Genomic DNA, 13,594 nt, shown 5'->3' with positions numbered 1-13,594 from the left:
CGAAACGGCCGATTGTCCCTATACATTTGGCGCATCTTACTATTTAGGGAAATAGCCTACTCCCTAGCTACGGACAATGAGTTTGTATCTTGTAAGCTGAGGGGACGACTTGGTAATCAAAATATAGGATGATTACATGTAGGATTAGGGTTACTAACCGCATGCATACCGTGGCTCATCCGTGCGTCTGGAGGCTCGGGACCTAGACCGTTAAACTTGCTCAAACCTGAGCAAGTTTCCGCCCACGAGTCTATCTCAAAAGCCGTCTCGCGTGTGGAATGTTTCGACTTTTCGGAATACGGCAAAGGGGGTCGGGAGCTATTGGAGCTCTCCGTTCGCTGTGATGCGGAGTAGCCGTCAGGTAAGGAAAGCACGAAGCTATAAACTCTCTTGTGTGACCTTCAACGTGCCACCAGCCAAACAAACTCTCAAATCACTTTCTCTACCTTTGTGCCATCTTTCTTCTTTGCGCTCGTCTCACCAGTTCCTGCACTTCGCATCACACACGCATATTCCCGATCAAGATGAAGACCCAATTGCTGCTCGGTGCCCTGCTGCCTCTCGTCTCTGCTCACTTCAACCTCGTCTACCCTGTTGCCAGAGGTTTCGATGAGGATCAACTCGGCCAGTTCCCCTGCGGCTCGCAGAACACGGTCAGCTCGAACCGCACTCAGTTCCCCATCACTGGTGCACCCATCCAACTCCTCATGGGTCACACCTCGGCCAAGGTTGAAGTCTTCATGGCTCTCGGCAACGACCCTGGTAGCAACTTCAACATCACTCTGTTGCCCACCTTCCAGGAAAGAGGCCCTCAGAACTTCTGTATTGGTGCTGGCGCCCTGCAGTTCCCCGCTGGCCTGAACATTACCGACGGCATGAATGCTACCATCCAGGTCGTTACCAATGGCGATCCCTCCGGTGGTCTCTACAACGTAAGCTGTCATGCAGACAGTCTTTTGCGACAAAACAATTGCTGACAATGTTCGCACAGTGTGCCGACATCACATTCACCTCCACCCAGCTGTCCACCGCAGACTACAGCTCGCACTGCCAAAACAGCACTGGTGTCAGTGTCGCAGCTCTGTCCAACGCTGGATTCGCAAACGGCACGTCTTCTGATGCCACTGCTTCAACTAGCGCTGCACCTTCTGGCTCTACTTCAGCCGCCGCCGCCACCGGCTCTGGTACTTCCACCGGCGCTGCTTCCCAGGCTACCTTTGCTGGCTTCGCTCTCGGCGCCATGGGTGTCTTGGCTGGCATGGCCGCTCTGTAAAATGGAGGCTTGGACGAATGCATAAAATTGGCGTTGTCTCTCTGTGAGACATGAAGAACCGGGCGGAAGGCTCGCACCGGTCTTGCTTTTTCGCGTTCTTATGATACCTACATACCTCTGAATGAACCTTCACGACCCCACAACTTCTCACTGACTATATCGTGACTCTTCTCATGCCTTCCTTCCGAAATCGTGTCTACCCGCAGAGGCTTGAGTTTCTCGTCGCAGTTCTGGAGACGTTGCTAGCGCCGGTGTTCTTCAGAGTGCACACAGCACCGTGGTCCGGTGATCGTAGGCCTGTCCGTTTGGACGCGGGTTGCATCCTCGTAGATTGGACAATCATCTCATGTCGTATTTTCGATACCCAACTAGCAAGCTCATCTCTGTTGCTGATTAAGCGCCTGCTTCCAGTTTCCAAGTCTACTTTGAGTGTGGGCAACAAGCTCTCTCATGCCTTCTCTGCCCACAACTCCGCCGCCTCTTTTCTCTATCCTCAAGATGGACGTCTCCGTAGCCACGATGGTGATACTCTCGTTGCAAAGCTCTTCCTCGAAACCATCCGGGTCAGCCAGGACCCAATTCTTCGCGTCCTCGGGCCTTTTCTGGGGTGCAGCGGTGGTGAAGACGGCGAAAGTCAGAGATGCGGGAATGTTGCCGAGAGTCAAGGCTTTGGCATCGGAAAGTTGGTCGGAGCAAAGGACGGCCTCGCGGTCGGCGTCCCACCATGCCTTGGGCAGTTTTGTGTCGGAAAGGGCGGCTAGCACAGCGCCCCATGCCGCGTCGAAGGGGTTTCCATCCAGACTAATCACCAGCAGATCGATGTAGAGGACCCAGTATGCCTTTGTTTGTAACTCAGGTGGTGCATCTGGTATATCATCTTCAGTCTCTGGTGGTTGGTATTTGACCTTCAGGTCCTCGACATCGACCAGTTTTGACAAATGTAGCAACGAGAGCAGTCTCTGCGTAAGAGACTGTGCCAGAGTACCAGGAGCGTTTCCAGGAAGGAAGCCAGGTGAGCAACCAGTGCTGAGTTCAATGTTGGGTACCAGGAGGCCCAACTCTTCAATCTCGCGTCTGCTATCGTCCGGGCCACGGTATGGGTGGGGAATGTCTGATGTGCGCAGGACCTCGGCGCGTACACCGCAGACCACAGCGCTATCTCCCAGTCTAACGACGGCGCTACCATTGGCGTGTGTGAGGGAGCCAGTGTTGACGGACGGCGAACGACATTCTTGCGGAGAACGACCACTAGGGCGTGTCGGCGAAGCAGATGAGGATGTCGGGCTAAGATGGGCGAGAAGGTAGGGTGCAGGTGAGATTTTCGCAAAAGTCGCCGGGGGGAACGAGAGCGCTGAAGGAGCTGTTGATGTTGCCATTGTTGTTGGTGTATCATGTACTTGGAGTAATTGCGTCGCTGTTTCCACTTTGCCCAAACTCGCAAGCACAAATTCTTGTCTTGGCAATGCAAAAGCTCAATTCGATGCGCGTCACCGATGATTGACTCCTCCAAAACGACCCCGGATCTTCCTTCTCATCTTGCCAAACTCTAAACGCCTCTTCCAAGATCCAAGCCATTTCAAACGTGAATCTCCCGCCAGCCATCTGATGCCAGGCTGGCTTAGTACCTTTTCTCTCCGACCCCCTCAACCTCACCATGCAACCTTGGGCCTTGATCAGTCCCGCATCCCGCGGCATTGGTCTTCATCTTGCTCGCCATTTGCTCCAGAATACGAAGCTGCCAATTGTGACTACCGCACGAACGGACTTGGATCAAGCCAAGGAACAAATCCTCAATGGCTTGCATGATGTCGACGAAAAGCGAGTTCACATCTTGAAGTTGGATGTCCTTGGTATGCACCTTGCTTTTTGACGATCTGTTATACTCTCCACGCTAATGCCAACTCCACAGACGAGTCCACGATTCAGGATGCCGCATCCGCTTGCAGTGACCTGTTTCCCAAGAAGGAGCACTACTTGCATTTATCTTATGCTGTTCCCGGCATCTTATTTCCCGAAAAGTCTCCTCAGCAGATTGATTATGATGATGCTCTCTTGACTTTCCGGACAAACACTTTGGGTCCCATGATGATGCTCAAACACTTTAGCCCTTTCTTGCCGCGGAAGTCGACACAGCTTGCCCAGGATCCGTCATTACCTAAAACAGCTGTTTGGGCCACCATGTCTGCTCGTGTGGGCAGTATCACTGACAACCAGCTGGGAGGATGGTACTCATATCGTGCATCCAAGGCCGCTGTCAATCAGGTCACAAAGACCTTTGACAACCACTTGCGTACACAGTCTGGCGAAAAGGCTATGGCGATCAGCCTGCACCCGGGCACTGTCAAGACAGACTTCAGCAAGGAGTTCTGGGGTGGTGTCAAGGAAGGCAAGCTCTTTAGTCCCGAGTTCTCGGCAGGGAAGCTGTACGAAGTTGTAGTAGACAGGACTCTTGACCACAGAGGCAAGTGCTTCGACTGGAAGGGTGAGGAGGTTCCGCCCTAGACACGTCACATGTTGTGTTCATGAACCATTTCGATGTACTACTGAAAGAAATTTGAGGCTTTAATCTGGGATCTGATTTCATATCGTAATCATGCTATGCGATGCTGTGGGCATAATCGTATCGTCGTGATTGCGTCCGTTACTTGTTAAGCTCAGCGGCTCTCTTCTTGAGGTCATCCTTGCTGGCAGGCTCGCCGAGACCCTCGGCCATGACTGGGCCCTGATAGAGAATCATTAGCCATGGTCTTGGTGTAACGTGTAATGACAGTGGCTTACGGGGTTGGCGCTGTGATCCTGGGCAGTGGCCTTGCCGCCGCTGGTGGCAGTCTGCTCGGTCTGGTGCATGGGGTGGGTTGAAGCGTTTGAGTCAGAAGACTCCTTTGCAACCTGGTCGGTGATGTCTGCCAGGAACTGTCAGCGAGGAAGTGGAGACGTATGAAGCATGCACACGCACTGCTGGTGGTGTTCTCTTCCTTGTCGTGGTGAGGCATGTTGGCTGATTTGGTGGTATGTATTAAGGGTCTGGTACTTGAGCTCGGAGGTCGTTTGGTTTGAATGTGATCGTGTGGTCAAAGTAGAGATGTAAGGAGACAGGAATAGAGAGCAAGAGCAACAAACCTGAATCGCAGCTACCTTACCTCAACGTGTATGACGACAGTGATAGCTCAGCCTCCGCAAGCGGGGTGGCTCCAGCTCTGGCAGCTCCAAAGGGGAAGATCATGTCGACCCATTGACTTTACGCCAAGTCACTGGCGGCAGTTGCGACAAGACAAAAATGTTGACATCGCGAGCTTTAGGTTCGCGACTTCCCCGGCACCGTTTTGGAGTTGTGCAAACTACTATCCATGGCAAGAGCAAAGACACGAGAATGGTCGCAGAAGCTCGGCGGCAAGCAAGACCTGTCAAGGACGCGTCAGGACAGGGAAGGTGTATCTTGCTGCAACTCGCCAGTAGATCATTACGCACGGGATCTCCGGAGATCCGAGAGCAACTCGGGTACAAAGCAGAAGGCGGGCGCTACAGGAAGCAGGCCTTGACAAGCAACAAGGCCCGGCTTTATCGGCTGAGCATTCCACGAATATATCACACTATTTTGCTGCTTCCTGCTTTGTCTTGCACCAAGCTACTTGGCTCAATCATCATCTTTCGCTCTTCTTCGAATACAACTACTCTCTGCCGCCCTGTCCCAACCTCCTCAGCTCTGGTTTTCGAGAGCTTGACCAACATGACTTGATTCTCCACCACACTACTCGACAGCCTCCCCGTATCGGAAATACGTCTTTGTCTTCACCAGCCACCTTTGATACAAGATAGGAGCCACGTTGGCCAACAGAATACTACCTTGACGCCCGACTCTTTTCCTGCTATTCGGCACAACCTTCGCTACTTTCGCTACGGCTGATCTTACACCCGTTTGATCGCTGCCCGCGACCCTTGTCCTTTATCTCAAGCCGATTCTCCACATTGTCGACTGGTTCGACTTTCATCACCTTCGTTATGGTCGCTTCGCGATTCTTGGCTCTGGCCATCACACTGCTTGCTGCAATCCAGTCTGTCGTAGCTGCCAGCGAAACACGCTATATAACATCGACAAATGCCGCTGGTGAGACCGTCTACTTGGCAGGTCAGTGTGAAGATAATGCTCAGGAGAATCTTCGCTAAATCGATGCTCAGATGACAGACGACCTTCGCTCTATACCGGACGATTTGGAGATTGCAAGGGCTCAAGTGCTGTCAATGTCACTCGCTTCGATGCCGCTTATTACAAAGATAACATGACCGTGCTCTTTCATTTAGCGGGCAACACGGCCATTGCTAATGAGAGCTTGATGAGTGAGTTGCGCCCAACATTACCATCGTTGAGATGACCTAGCTAACCATAATCAGTGTACATTGGCGTCTATGCGTATGGCGAAGGTCGTTTCGATCTGACGTTCGATCCGTGTAACGCGAACATTAAAAGGTGCTCATTTCTTTCTGCTTATCAAATCTGTGCGTCGCTAATTCCCCGTGAAGCCTATGCCCACTCAACGCGAGCATACCTATCGAAGCCAACGGTATCATTCCTGTTGCACAATCCGACGTTGCTGCCATCCCTCCAATCGCGCTTTCCATCCCGGATTTTGAGGGCGAGGCCATCCTCCGTATCTTTGCAAACTCGACTCAGGCCGAGATAGGCTGTTACTCAGCTGTTGTCACCAATGGCGCCACTTTCTCGCAACCCAAGTCTGTGGGATCAGTGCTTGGAGCTTTTACCCTTATCGCTCTTATGGCTTCGTTTGCGACTGCGGTCTATGGCGACAGTGTACGTGTTATGCGCAAGCATTACGCTCATTCGCTCTCTGTTATGGTCGTTTTCTCCGTCTTCCAACATGTCTACTTCACTGGAGCTCTTTCTATGAACTGGCCCAGCGTTCTTGTTGCTTGGTGGAGCAACTTTGCTTGGTCAGGTGGTATGATCTACACTAGCTCAATGCAACGCTCTATCGACAAGCTCATTGGCAACAACATTGGCAACACTTCGCACGTCGGTGCTGCTGGTTCTGGGACAAATCAAGATGGAGTCGGAGGTGGATTCGACATCGCTTCGATCTACAGAAGGGCTTTGTCCTTGAAGAGAGACGTCGCTTGGGATATCTATCAGCGCGACCATACCGTCGAGCTTGGACGTGACGCTGCCTCACACTCTGTCGAAGACCATCTCTTCAGACGTGAGCTTGCTAACAGCTCCACTGGTTTTACGTGGTACGGACAACCTGTGCAGGCTGGCTTGCCTTTACCTGGTAATTATTCCGGATTTGCTGGTACCCTGGCCCAGGAAAATATCCGCGTCTCCAATGCGTTCATGACCGGATTCTTGTGGTTGCTCATTCTCTTCGTCATCCTTGTTGCAGGGGTCGTCGCTCTGAAATGGGCTGTAGAAGCCTTTGTCGCCATCAGGCTCTTGAAGAAAGAGCGATTGACCTACTTCCGGACACACTGGATCGGATATACTGCCCTGGTTGCGCTGCGAACTTTGTTCATCGCCTTTTTTACGATGATGCTTCTGACTATGTTCCAATTCTCCTACCAGAGTTCTGGAGGTGTCAAAGCCGTCGCAGCAATCGTCTTTATTCTGTTTTTCGTTGGAATCCCGGCATGTGTCATCTATGCGATCTACGCTGGTCTTGCATCGCAGGGCACAACTCGCAAGTCTGAATCCTTCCCTGCATCTGACCAAGACAGACAGTCTCCAAGGATTTTAAGGAGGCTCGGAATCAAGAAGCTCGCAATGAGAATGCCCTCAGTTCCATTCCGTCGACAGGCAACCCATCTTGAAGAAGATCACAGTTCGATTCATGATGATGAGGAGTATGTCAAGAAATTTGGTTGGCTCTCTGCTCGCTTCCGCCGCACTCGATGGTGGTATTTCGCTGTGTGGACCCTGTATGAGTTTATCCGAGCTTGTTTCTATGCGGGTGCTTCTGGTCAGCCGATGACTCAGGTGTTCGGTCTCTTGGTCGTGGAGATATTGTTCTTCGGTTTAACCATCTGGGCCAGACCTTTTGAAGGACAACGTCTTAATATGCTGGTCGTATATCTCCTCGGTTTCAGCAAAGTCGCAACCGTGGCTCTGTCCTCTGCCTTCAACATCGCGTTCAATCTGCAACGCATTACAACGACTGTCATTGGGATCGTCATCATAGTCATACAGGGAGTACTGGTCATTGTCACTATGATAGCCATCCTCGTCGGAGCATACTCGTCCTACATGTCGCTTACCCGTAACCACGACGACTTCCGACCAAGAAGATTGGCGAATGTCCGCGAAAGGTATTTCAGACATCTAGATCGCACTGCCACTGATGTTCCTCGGCCACCTAAACCGGAGCCAATCAGGGTTATACCTCAAGAGCTCAAGGGTCCTTACTTCTCTGTATCGCAGGTGCGACGCGTGGCCAAAATTGAAGACGAAGACCCAGACTTTGTTGCTGAGTTAGCAATGCTCAACCAGGAAGGGGAGCTGGATCATGAGTCGACGCCCCACACATCATATTCTGCGCTCCCGATGAGGTCACAAACACCAGGCATGGATGGAGAGTCATCTCAGACTCCGATCCGCCGTGGTCGTGCTGCTAGTGGCCTGAGCCATAGAAGCACAAGTGAGAGTTACTCGAACCTACCACGTGGAGCCCGTCTTCATCGACCTAGTTGGTCTTCGCGTGACTTCTCTGCATCACGCGATGACCGCTCAGGAACACCCATCGATATGAACAGAAATGTGCCAGAGGATGAAACTGCGATGGCTACGCCGGCGAGGTCTGGCTCTCGCACACCTAAGAGGAGATCAGTGACCATACCGACTTCAGCACTTCCTCCGATGCCTAATTTGGACGAAATACAGATTGGTGGCGATGTCAGCACAAGAGAGGTGATCGCAGATGTACCCGCACCAACAGTAAGACCACGCTCGGGCACATTCAGTGGCAGCCGCACCAATACACCAACTTCAGGAGATTTGAGCTCGTTCCATACAAGAGCAACGACACTTGACATGCCAGCGCGAGATTCTAGAGGTCTTCTCACACCCACAGTCGAGCGTGATGAGGAACTATATAATTGAGCGTAATCTCACCACTAGCCGTGTTCCTACCAGAAACCTCCATGCAGCCACATACCCCTTCTGGAACCAGCACTTTACATGATGCCTGAGAGCTTGTTCTTGGCGAGAACTTTCGTTTTGTTTTGTTTTCTTATCTTATTCTTATTCTTGTTCTACCTTTGCAATAACGAATGTATATGAACTTAACGACTGGAAAACACAAGGGGTCTTTGTATGCAAAAGGTATATAGAGTCAAAGACCAACAACCACAGACAATATATCTTTGTGACCATGAGCAATACGTGGTCAGTACCATAGTCTTGTTCCAAACTTTTTGTATCTCATTGATGGAACAATTGGTCTCTAGCCTTCTTAGGTAGACAATCCTTTCACGGCCGTACCGGAGGAACACATCGCTTCTAGAGAAGGAGGCAGTAAAGTTATACGACGGTTACGAAGACTGATAACGTTTTCCCACCTTGGTGATCAAGAGCGGAATGTGTTGAACCACGATTGTTGAGGACACCGCGACTCCAGACTGATACCATGATTGCGTCAGAGATAACAACAGAAAGATGTTCCCCGGTCCGATTGTTGAGACTCATGGAATGTTTGCTTTGGGCTTAATGTTTTCACGATGCCAGGGCGGGTAATGCGTGGAGAGCCGCCGGGCAATTCGGCACAAGAGAAGTCCGATGAGAAGGCCGGAGGGGTTGTGAAGGAGAACACCAGGCTACGACAACAGAAGAGGTTGAGCTCTTTGCTGAGCAGACGATAATCTTAGTAAGGAAATGGAATAGTAGTACGATTGACAGTCGGGTAATTTGGTCAGCAGTAAGTACCACCGACCAGGCCAGAATGGTCTGATATTCAGGAGGGAGATCAGCAGATAAGGATAATGCGGAGAGAACGGTCCATGCACGCTAACCCGCGGAAAGCCGGAGTAGGGGCACCTGGTATGGGGGCCCATGCTGACCTTTGATTCATGAAGTTTTTGGCGGGTTTTGTATGGCTTCAATTCGAGAGACATCTCTTGTTGCTTTTGTGTATGACTCCAAGGTAGCATGAGGTCCCAGACGTGATATGGCACTCGAAACAGAGCTTATCGCCTCGGACCTCACATCTGCATCACGTTATCGAACAGCCAAGGCCGGTATGGATTTCGGGGAAACCGGGGGCTTGAGTACCAGAGCCTAATTTGTGCAATGTAGATCCGAGTGTTGAGGCTTATCTGGGGCTGACAAGCTCTCTACCATTCTATTCGCAGGCACAGCTCACTGCTGCTGGTGAGGCCAGCGGTGTGGAGGTAAAATGTCGCACGATTCGGTCGTTCGTGCTTGCCTGATGCAAGAGCCCGTAGTTGTATCACCCCCAGCTGCCTTTTTCTTGTGCGACTTCCCCCTCCATCTGCTCTTTCTCTTCCTCAACCTGAAATCCATATCCACCTAGTAGCTTCTCATACAGCTTCACACCAGATCAATCGATCCTTTCAACAACCTACGTCTTTCAATCACTGTCAACATGTCCGCACCCAGAGCTTACCAATTTATCGCCTTGAGGCGTTTGGCAGGTGGCAGCAGCCGTCGCCAGCTTCACATGACTGGCCCTGCTACATTCCCTTCAGCATTGCTTACTTCTGAGCGTCCTGTCTCGAATCTTCCACGTGATATTGCGGGCCTCAGAGCCGAGTGTAAGAGACGCAAGCTGGACTTCTCTGGCTCGATGCACGATGTGAGCTTCACCCACAACCTATGATACCATGTTGCACAAGACTGATGTGAACACAGCTCATGGGCCGTATCTCTGCCGATGATCTGGCTCACTCTCGTGCCTTTACCACTGCTATCAATGCCAGCAAGCGTCCCAATGCTGAGCAGAAGGACGAGGTCAAGGCAGTGCGTCACTTCAACACTAGCCGTGCTCTGAAAGCTGTAAACGACAGCTCTACCATCGACTTTGCTTACTTCCCCGACTTCGATCCTGACAATGTTGAGGGATCCGCCGTTCGTGTCCCTCTGGTTCCCACCAACTTCAGTCCTGCACGTGTTGGCGCCCACAGTCTTGAGACAGCCGATGGGGTACGTGTATTTGGAGCTGTCAAGACGAGAACAGTCAACTGACACTCTTCACAGACGATCATGAAAGCAGAGATCAACAGCGTGGCAGCTGACAAGATCATAAGCAACTTTTCGGAAGTTTCTGACAACAATGCTATGACGATCGACTTCCACGGCATGGCAGAGCGTATCGCAGCAGTCACTCAGAAGGTTGCTCAGGTTCCTGTGGCAGAGCAGACTAGCATCCTGAAGCAGCTGTGGAAAGGCGTTGTCGAGGACTTTCAGGGAGGTCACACGAAAGTCGTCGTGGCCTAATCCAAGGCTGAGGTCAAGCTGCGTTGATGATGTAGACAGTCTTCGGCAGATGATGCAAACCAAGTAATCGACCCGGCGGGGCCGTCTGTCATTTCACAATGTTGTTCCATGCTGACTGATGTTGTGATGTGACGTGGTTGAGATGTATGTGGTCCGGTACTAGGTAGACAAGGCAAGCTGGGAAAGTTTAATTGTGATGTCAAAAAGTAGGTGTTTGGCGGAGGCTTTGTTTATGCGTGGAGACGGAGTTTGTTGATGCAGCAACGCTTGAATGTCCCCTCTTCCGCAATCAATCAAGCATCTCGAGCAATCAATCATACACAACCCAACCTTGCGCTCCGAGACACTCTTGCACAGATTTAGCATGGCGTCTCCAGACAAGAGCCTGCATCTCAACATGCCCACGATGCCCCCGCCGATGCATTCGCGCGGCGGCAGCGACCTGGGCGAGCGGCCTCTGACTCCCACCTCTCCACGATACCAGAACCACAATGCGCAAGCCTTCATCTCGCCTGCCCAGACGCCACAGGGCAGTCCCAGCAAGAATCGCATGCCCCCTGGCGCCTTCGATCTGCCCGACGTCTTTTCCAATGCCATGAAATTGTTGCCCACTCTGGGCTCTCCTTCGAAAAGTCCCAGGAACCAAGATCACAGCCCCACACGCAAGGGCAACAAGGAGAACACGCCGCCAACTCGTCCTGGCGCTCAGCAACAAGACCACGTCAGCCAGGCTGCTGCTTCTAGGCAAAGCCAGTACCGCCCGCAAGACGAGCCCCTGAGCAGACAACGAAGCGTCATCTCGGGCGGCCTGACACAAGAGGAGATCGAGAAGCTGCAGAAGCCGACAGTGAAGCGTCTGGCCAATGTCACCCAGCTTTGTAAGTGCGCTCCCATCTATCTTGTGAACAGACACTGACCGTCCAGACTTCCTCGATCATTACTATGACCTCCTTAACTACGTCTCGACCCGCCAAAAGCGCACCGATCTCTTCCACGCACACAATCCTCCACCGCCACAGACGCCCAATGCCGAATACCAATCGAATATGCAGCAGTACCTCGGCCGCGAACGCGCAAAGCTCCGCGCGAGACGCACCCGTCTCAACCATGGCGACTTTGCCATTCTCACCCAGGTCGGCCAGGGTGGCTATGGTCAGGTTTACCTGGCGCAAAAGAAGGACACACGCGAAGTCTGTGCCTTGAAGGTCATGAGCAAGAAGCTGCTGTTCAAGCTTGATGAAGTGCGCCACATCTTGACCGAGCGTGATATCCTGACAAGTGCAAAGAGCGACTGGCTGGTACGTCTGTTGTACGCCTTCCAAGACGACTCCAGCATCTACCTTGCCATGGAGTACGTCCCCGGCGGTGATTTCCGCACTCTTCTCAATAACACCGGTGTTCTGCACAACCGCCATGCCCGTTTCTACATCTCCGAAATGTTCCTTTGCGTCGACGCTCTGCATCAACTCGGCTACATCCATCGCGATCTCAAGCCGGAGAACTTCTTGATCGATAGCACCGGTCACGTCAAGCTCACTGACTTCGGTCTAGCTGCTGGTTTCCTGGCTCCAGCCAAGATCGAGAGTATGCGCATCAAGCTCGAGGAGGTCGGAAACATGCCCCGCGACGCCATCCCCTTTGGCAGGCCCATCGAGGAACGCACGCTCAAGGAGAGAAGAGATGGATACCGCAGTCTGCGTGAGCGTGACATCAACTACGCAAAGAGTATCGTTGGAAGTCCTGATTACATGGCGCCCGAAGTGCTCAAGGGCGACGAGTACGACTTTACTGTCGACTACTGGTCTCTTGGTTGCATGCTGTTTGAGGCTCTTGCTGGTTACCCACCTTTCGCGGGCGCTACAGTCGACGAGACATGGCAGAATCTCAAGCGCTGGTCGTCGGTCCTACGCAAGCCCGAATACGAGGATCCAAACTACTTCTTGTCGCGCCGCACATGGGATCTCATTACTCGCCTCATCTCCGGCAAGAACCAGAGGCTGCGTGGTATGTCGCAGATTCGGGCACATGCCTACTTTGCCGAAGTTCGCTGGGAGCGTCTGCGCGAAGAGCGTGCTCCCTTCGTCCCCGAGCTTGACAGCGAGACTGATGCAGGCTATTTCGACGACTTCGAGAGTGAGAAGGACATGGCCAAGTACAAGGAGGTCAAGGACAAGCAAAAGGCGCTCGAAGAGATGGCCGAGAGAGATGAAAAGATGGGCCGCAACCTGTTTGTCGGCTTCACTTTCAAGTAAGTCTTCAAACGCACGAACTCCTGACTTAATACTAACAATGCGACAGACACCGAAAGCCTGCTGTCGACGAAAATGGCGAACGCACCAGCCCTCGCAAGCCTCTCCCTCAAGTCGACGAGGACTTTGGCACCATCTTCTAGATGCAATGCCTTTTCTTCTCCATCTTCTTTTTCTTTTGCTTTCTTCTTTCTCTCTATTATGGGACGGCCTGGGGCGATGGTGGTTGTGTGGACAGGCGATTACGGTTGGGCATTGACTGAGGAACTTCGACTGGTGATCGAGTTTGACATGACTTTTGCATGAGGAACATCTCAGTGTTCATTTCTTTGTTTCCCTTTTTTTTCTTATTCTATGAACAGTCGATTGAATCGACGAATCGGTTTTTGTTACCATCGAACGCTTAAACGCTCAAATTCTCAAGCAAGAGTGATATTGTTGTAGTAGACACGCTTTGCTTCCTGTCCTCTGTGATGGATCGGAACACCCTTCATGTTCAAGCCGAATACAAGAAATACTGCTCGTTTGAGCTATGGGTATGCTATGATACGGGATCCACCATCAAGGTCGAGGTCCGTGCACTTGAATGTGGGCCTGGTGTTCAACGCGCTGTGT

The 13,594-nt window shown here is 51.9% G+C and overlaps 7 protein-coding genes across 7 annotated transcripts; 5 read left to right on the top strand and 2 right to left on the bottom strand.

Annotated features, from left to right (window-relative positions):
* Nucleotides 1-524: 524 nt before the first annotated feature.
* AUEXF2481DRAFT_541 (uncharacterized protein) lies at nt 525-1,273 on the top strand (the record flags this gene model as incomplete). Its single annotated transcript, XM_013493590.1, has 2 exons — nt 525-932; nt 992-1,273. The coding sequence occupies 2 exons, from the start codon at nt 525-527 to the stop codon at nt 1,271-1,273; spliced, it is 690 nt and encodes a 229-aa protein (XP_013349044.1).
* On the bottom strand, nt 1,215-2,777 carry AUEXF2481DRAFT_146828 (uncharacterized protein). Its single transcript, XM_013493684.1, has one exon. It carries the CDS (start codon nt 2,647-2,649, stop codon nt 1,651-1,653), a length of 999 nt encoding a protein of 332 aa, XP_013349138.1. The 5' UTR covers nt 2,650-2,777; the 3' UTR covers nt 1,215-1,650.
* Nucleotides 2,778-2,927: 150 nt separating this feature from the next.
* On the top strand, nt 2,928-3,775 carry AUEXF2481DRAFT_539 (uncharacterized protein; the record flags this gene model as incomplete). Its single annotated transcript, XM_013493587.1, has 2 exons — nt 2,928-3,123; nt 3,183-3,775. 2 exons carry the CDS (start codon nt 2,928-2,930, stop codon nt 3,773-3,775), a joined length of 789 nt encoding a protein of 262 aa, XP_013349041.1.
* A 139-nt stretch (nt 3,776-3,914) lies between these two features.
* On the bottom strand, nt 3,915-4,266 carry AUEXF2481DRAFT_538 (uncharacterized protein; the record flags this gene model as incomplete). Its single annotated transcript, XM_013493585.1, has 3 exons — nt 3,915-3,995; nt 4,052-4,176; nt 4,230-4,266. 3 exons carry the CDS (start codon nt 4,264-4,266, stop codon nt 3,915-3,917), a joined length of 243 nt encoding a protein of 80 aa, XP_013349039.1.
* Nucleotides 4,267-5,272: 1,006 nt separating this feature from the next.
* On the top strand, nt 5,273-8,378 carry AUEXF2481DRAFT_537 (uncharacterized protein; the record flags this gene model as incomplete). Its single annotated transcript, XM_013493583.1, has 4 exons — nt 5,273-5,399; nt 5,450-5,608; nt 5,663-5,738; nt 5,792-8,378. 4 exons carry the CDS (start codon nt 5,273-5,275, stop codon nt 8,376-8,378), a joined length of 2,949 nt encoding a protein of 982 aa, XP_013349037.1.
* Nucleotides 8,379-9,879: 1,501 nt separating this feature from the next.
* AUEXF2481DRAFT_24928 (uncharacterized protein) lies at nt 9,880-10,730 on the top strand (the record flags this gene model as incomplete). Its single annotated transcript, XM_013493683.1, has 3 exons — nt 9,880-10,089; nt 10,146-10,436; nt 10,491-10,730. The coding sequence occupies 3 exons, from the start codon at nt 9,880-9,882 to the stop codon at nt 10,728-10,730; spliced, it is 741 nt and encodes a 246-aa protein (XP_013349137.1).
* A 364-nt stretch (nt 10,731-11,094) lies between these two features.
* Nucleotides 11,095-13,122, top strand: AUEXF2481DRAFT_61095 (uncharacterized protein; the record flags this gene model as incomplete). Its single annotated transcript, XM_013493681.1, has 3 exons — nt 11,095-11,608; nt 11,655-12,978; nt 13,029-13,122. 3 exons carry the CDS (start codon nt 11,095-11,097, stop codon nt 13,120-13,122), a joined length of 1,932 nt encoding a protein of 643 aa, XP_013349135.1.
* Between the last annotated feature and the right edge of the window lie 472 nt (nt 13,123-13,594).

Source organism: Aureobasidium subglaciale (genome assembly GCF_000721755.1).
Source record: "Aureobasidium subglaciale EXF-2481 unplaced genomic scaffold scaffold_0, whole genome shotgun sequence".
NCBI classification, from domain to species: Eukaryota; Fungi; Ascomycota; class Dothideomycetes; order Dothideales; family Saccotheciaceae; genus Aureobasidium; species Aureobasidium subglaciale.
Note: the sequence above shows the minus strand (reverse complement) of the source record. Positions and strands in the feature narration are given on the sequence as shown.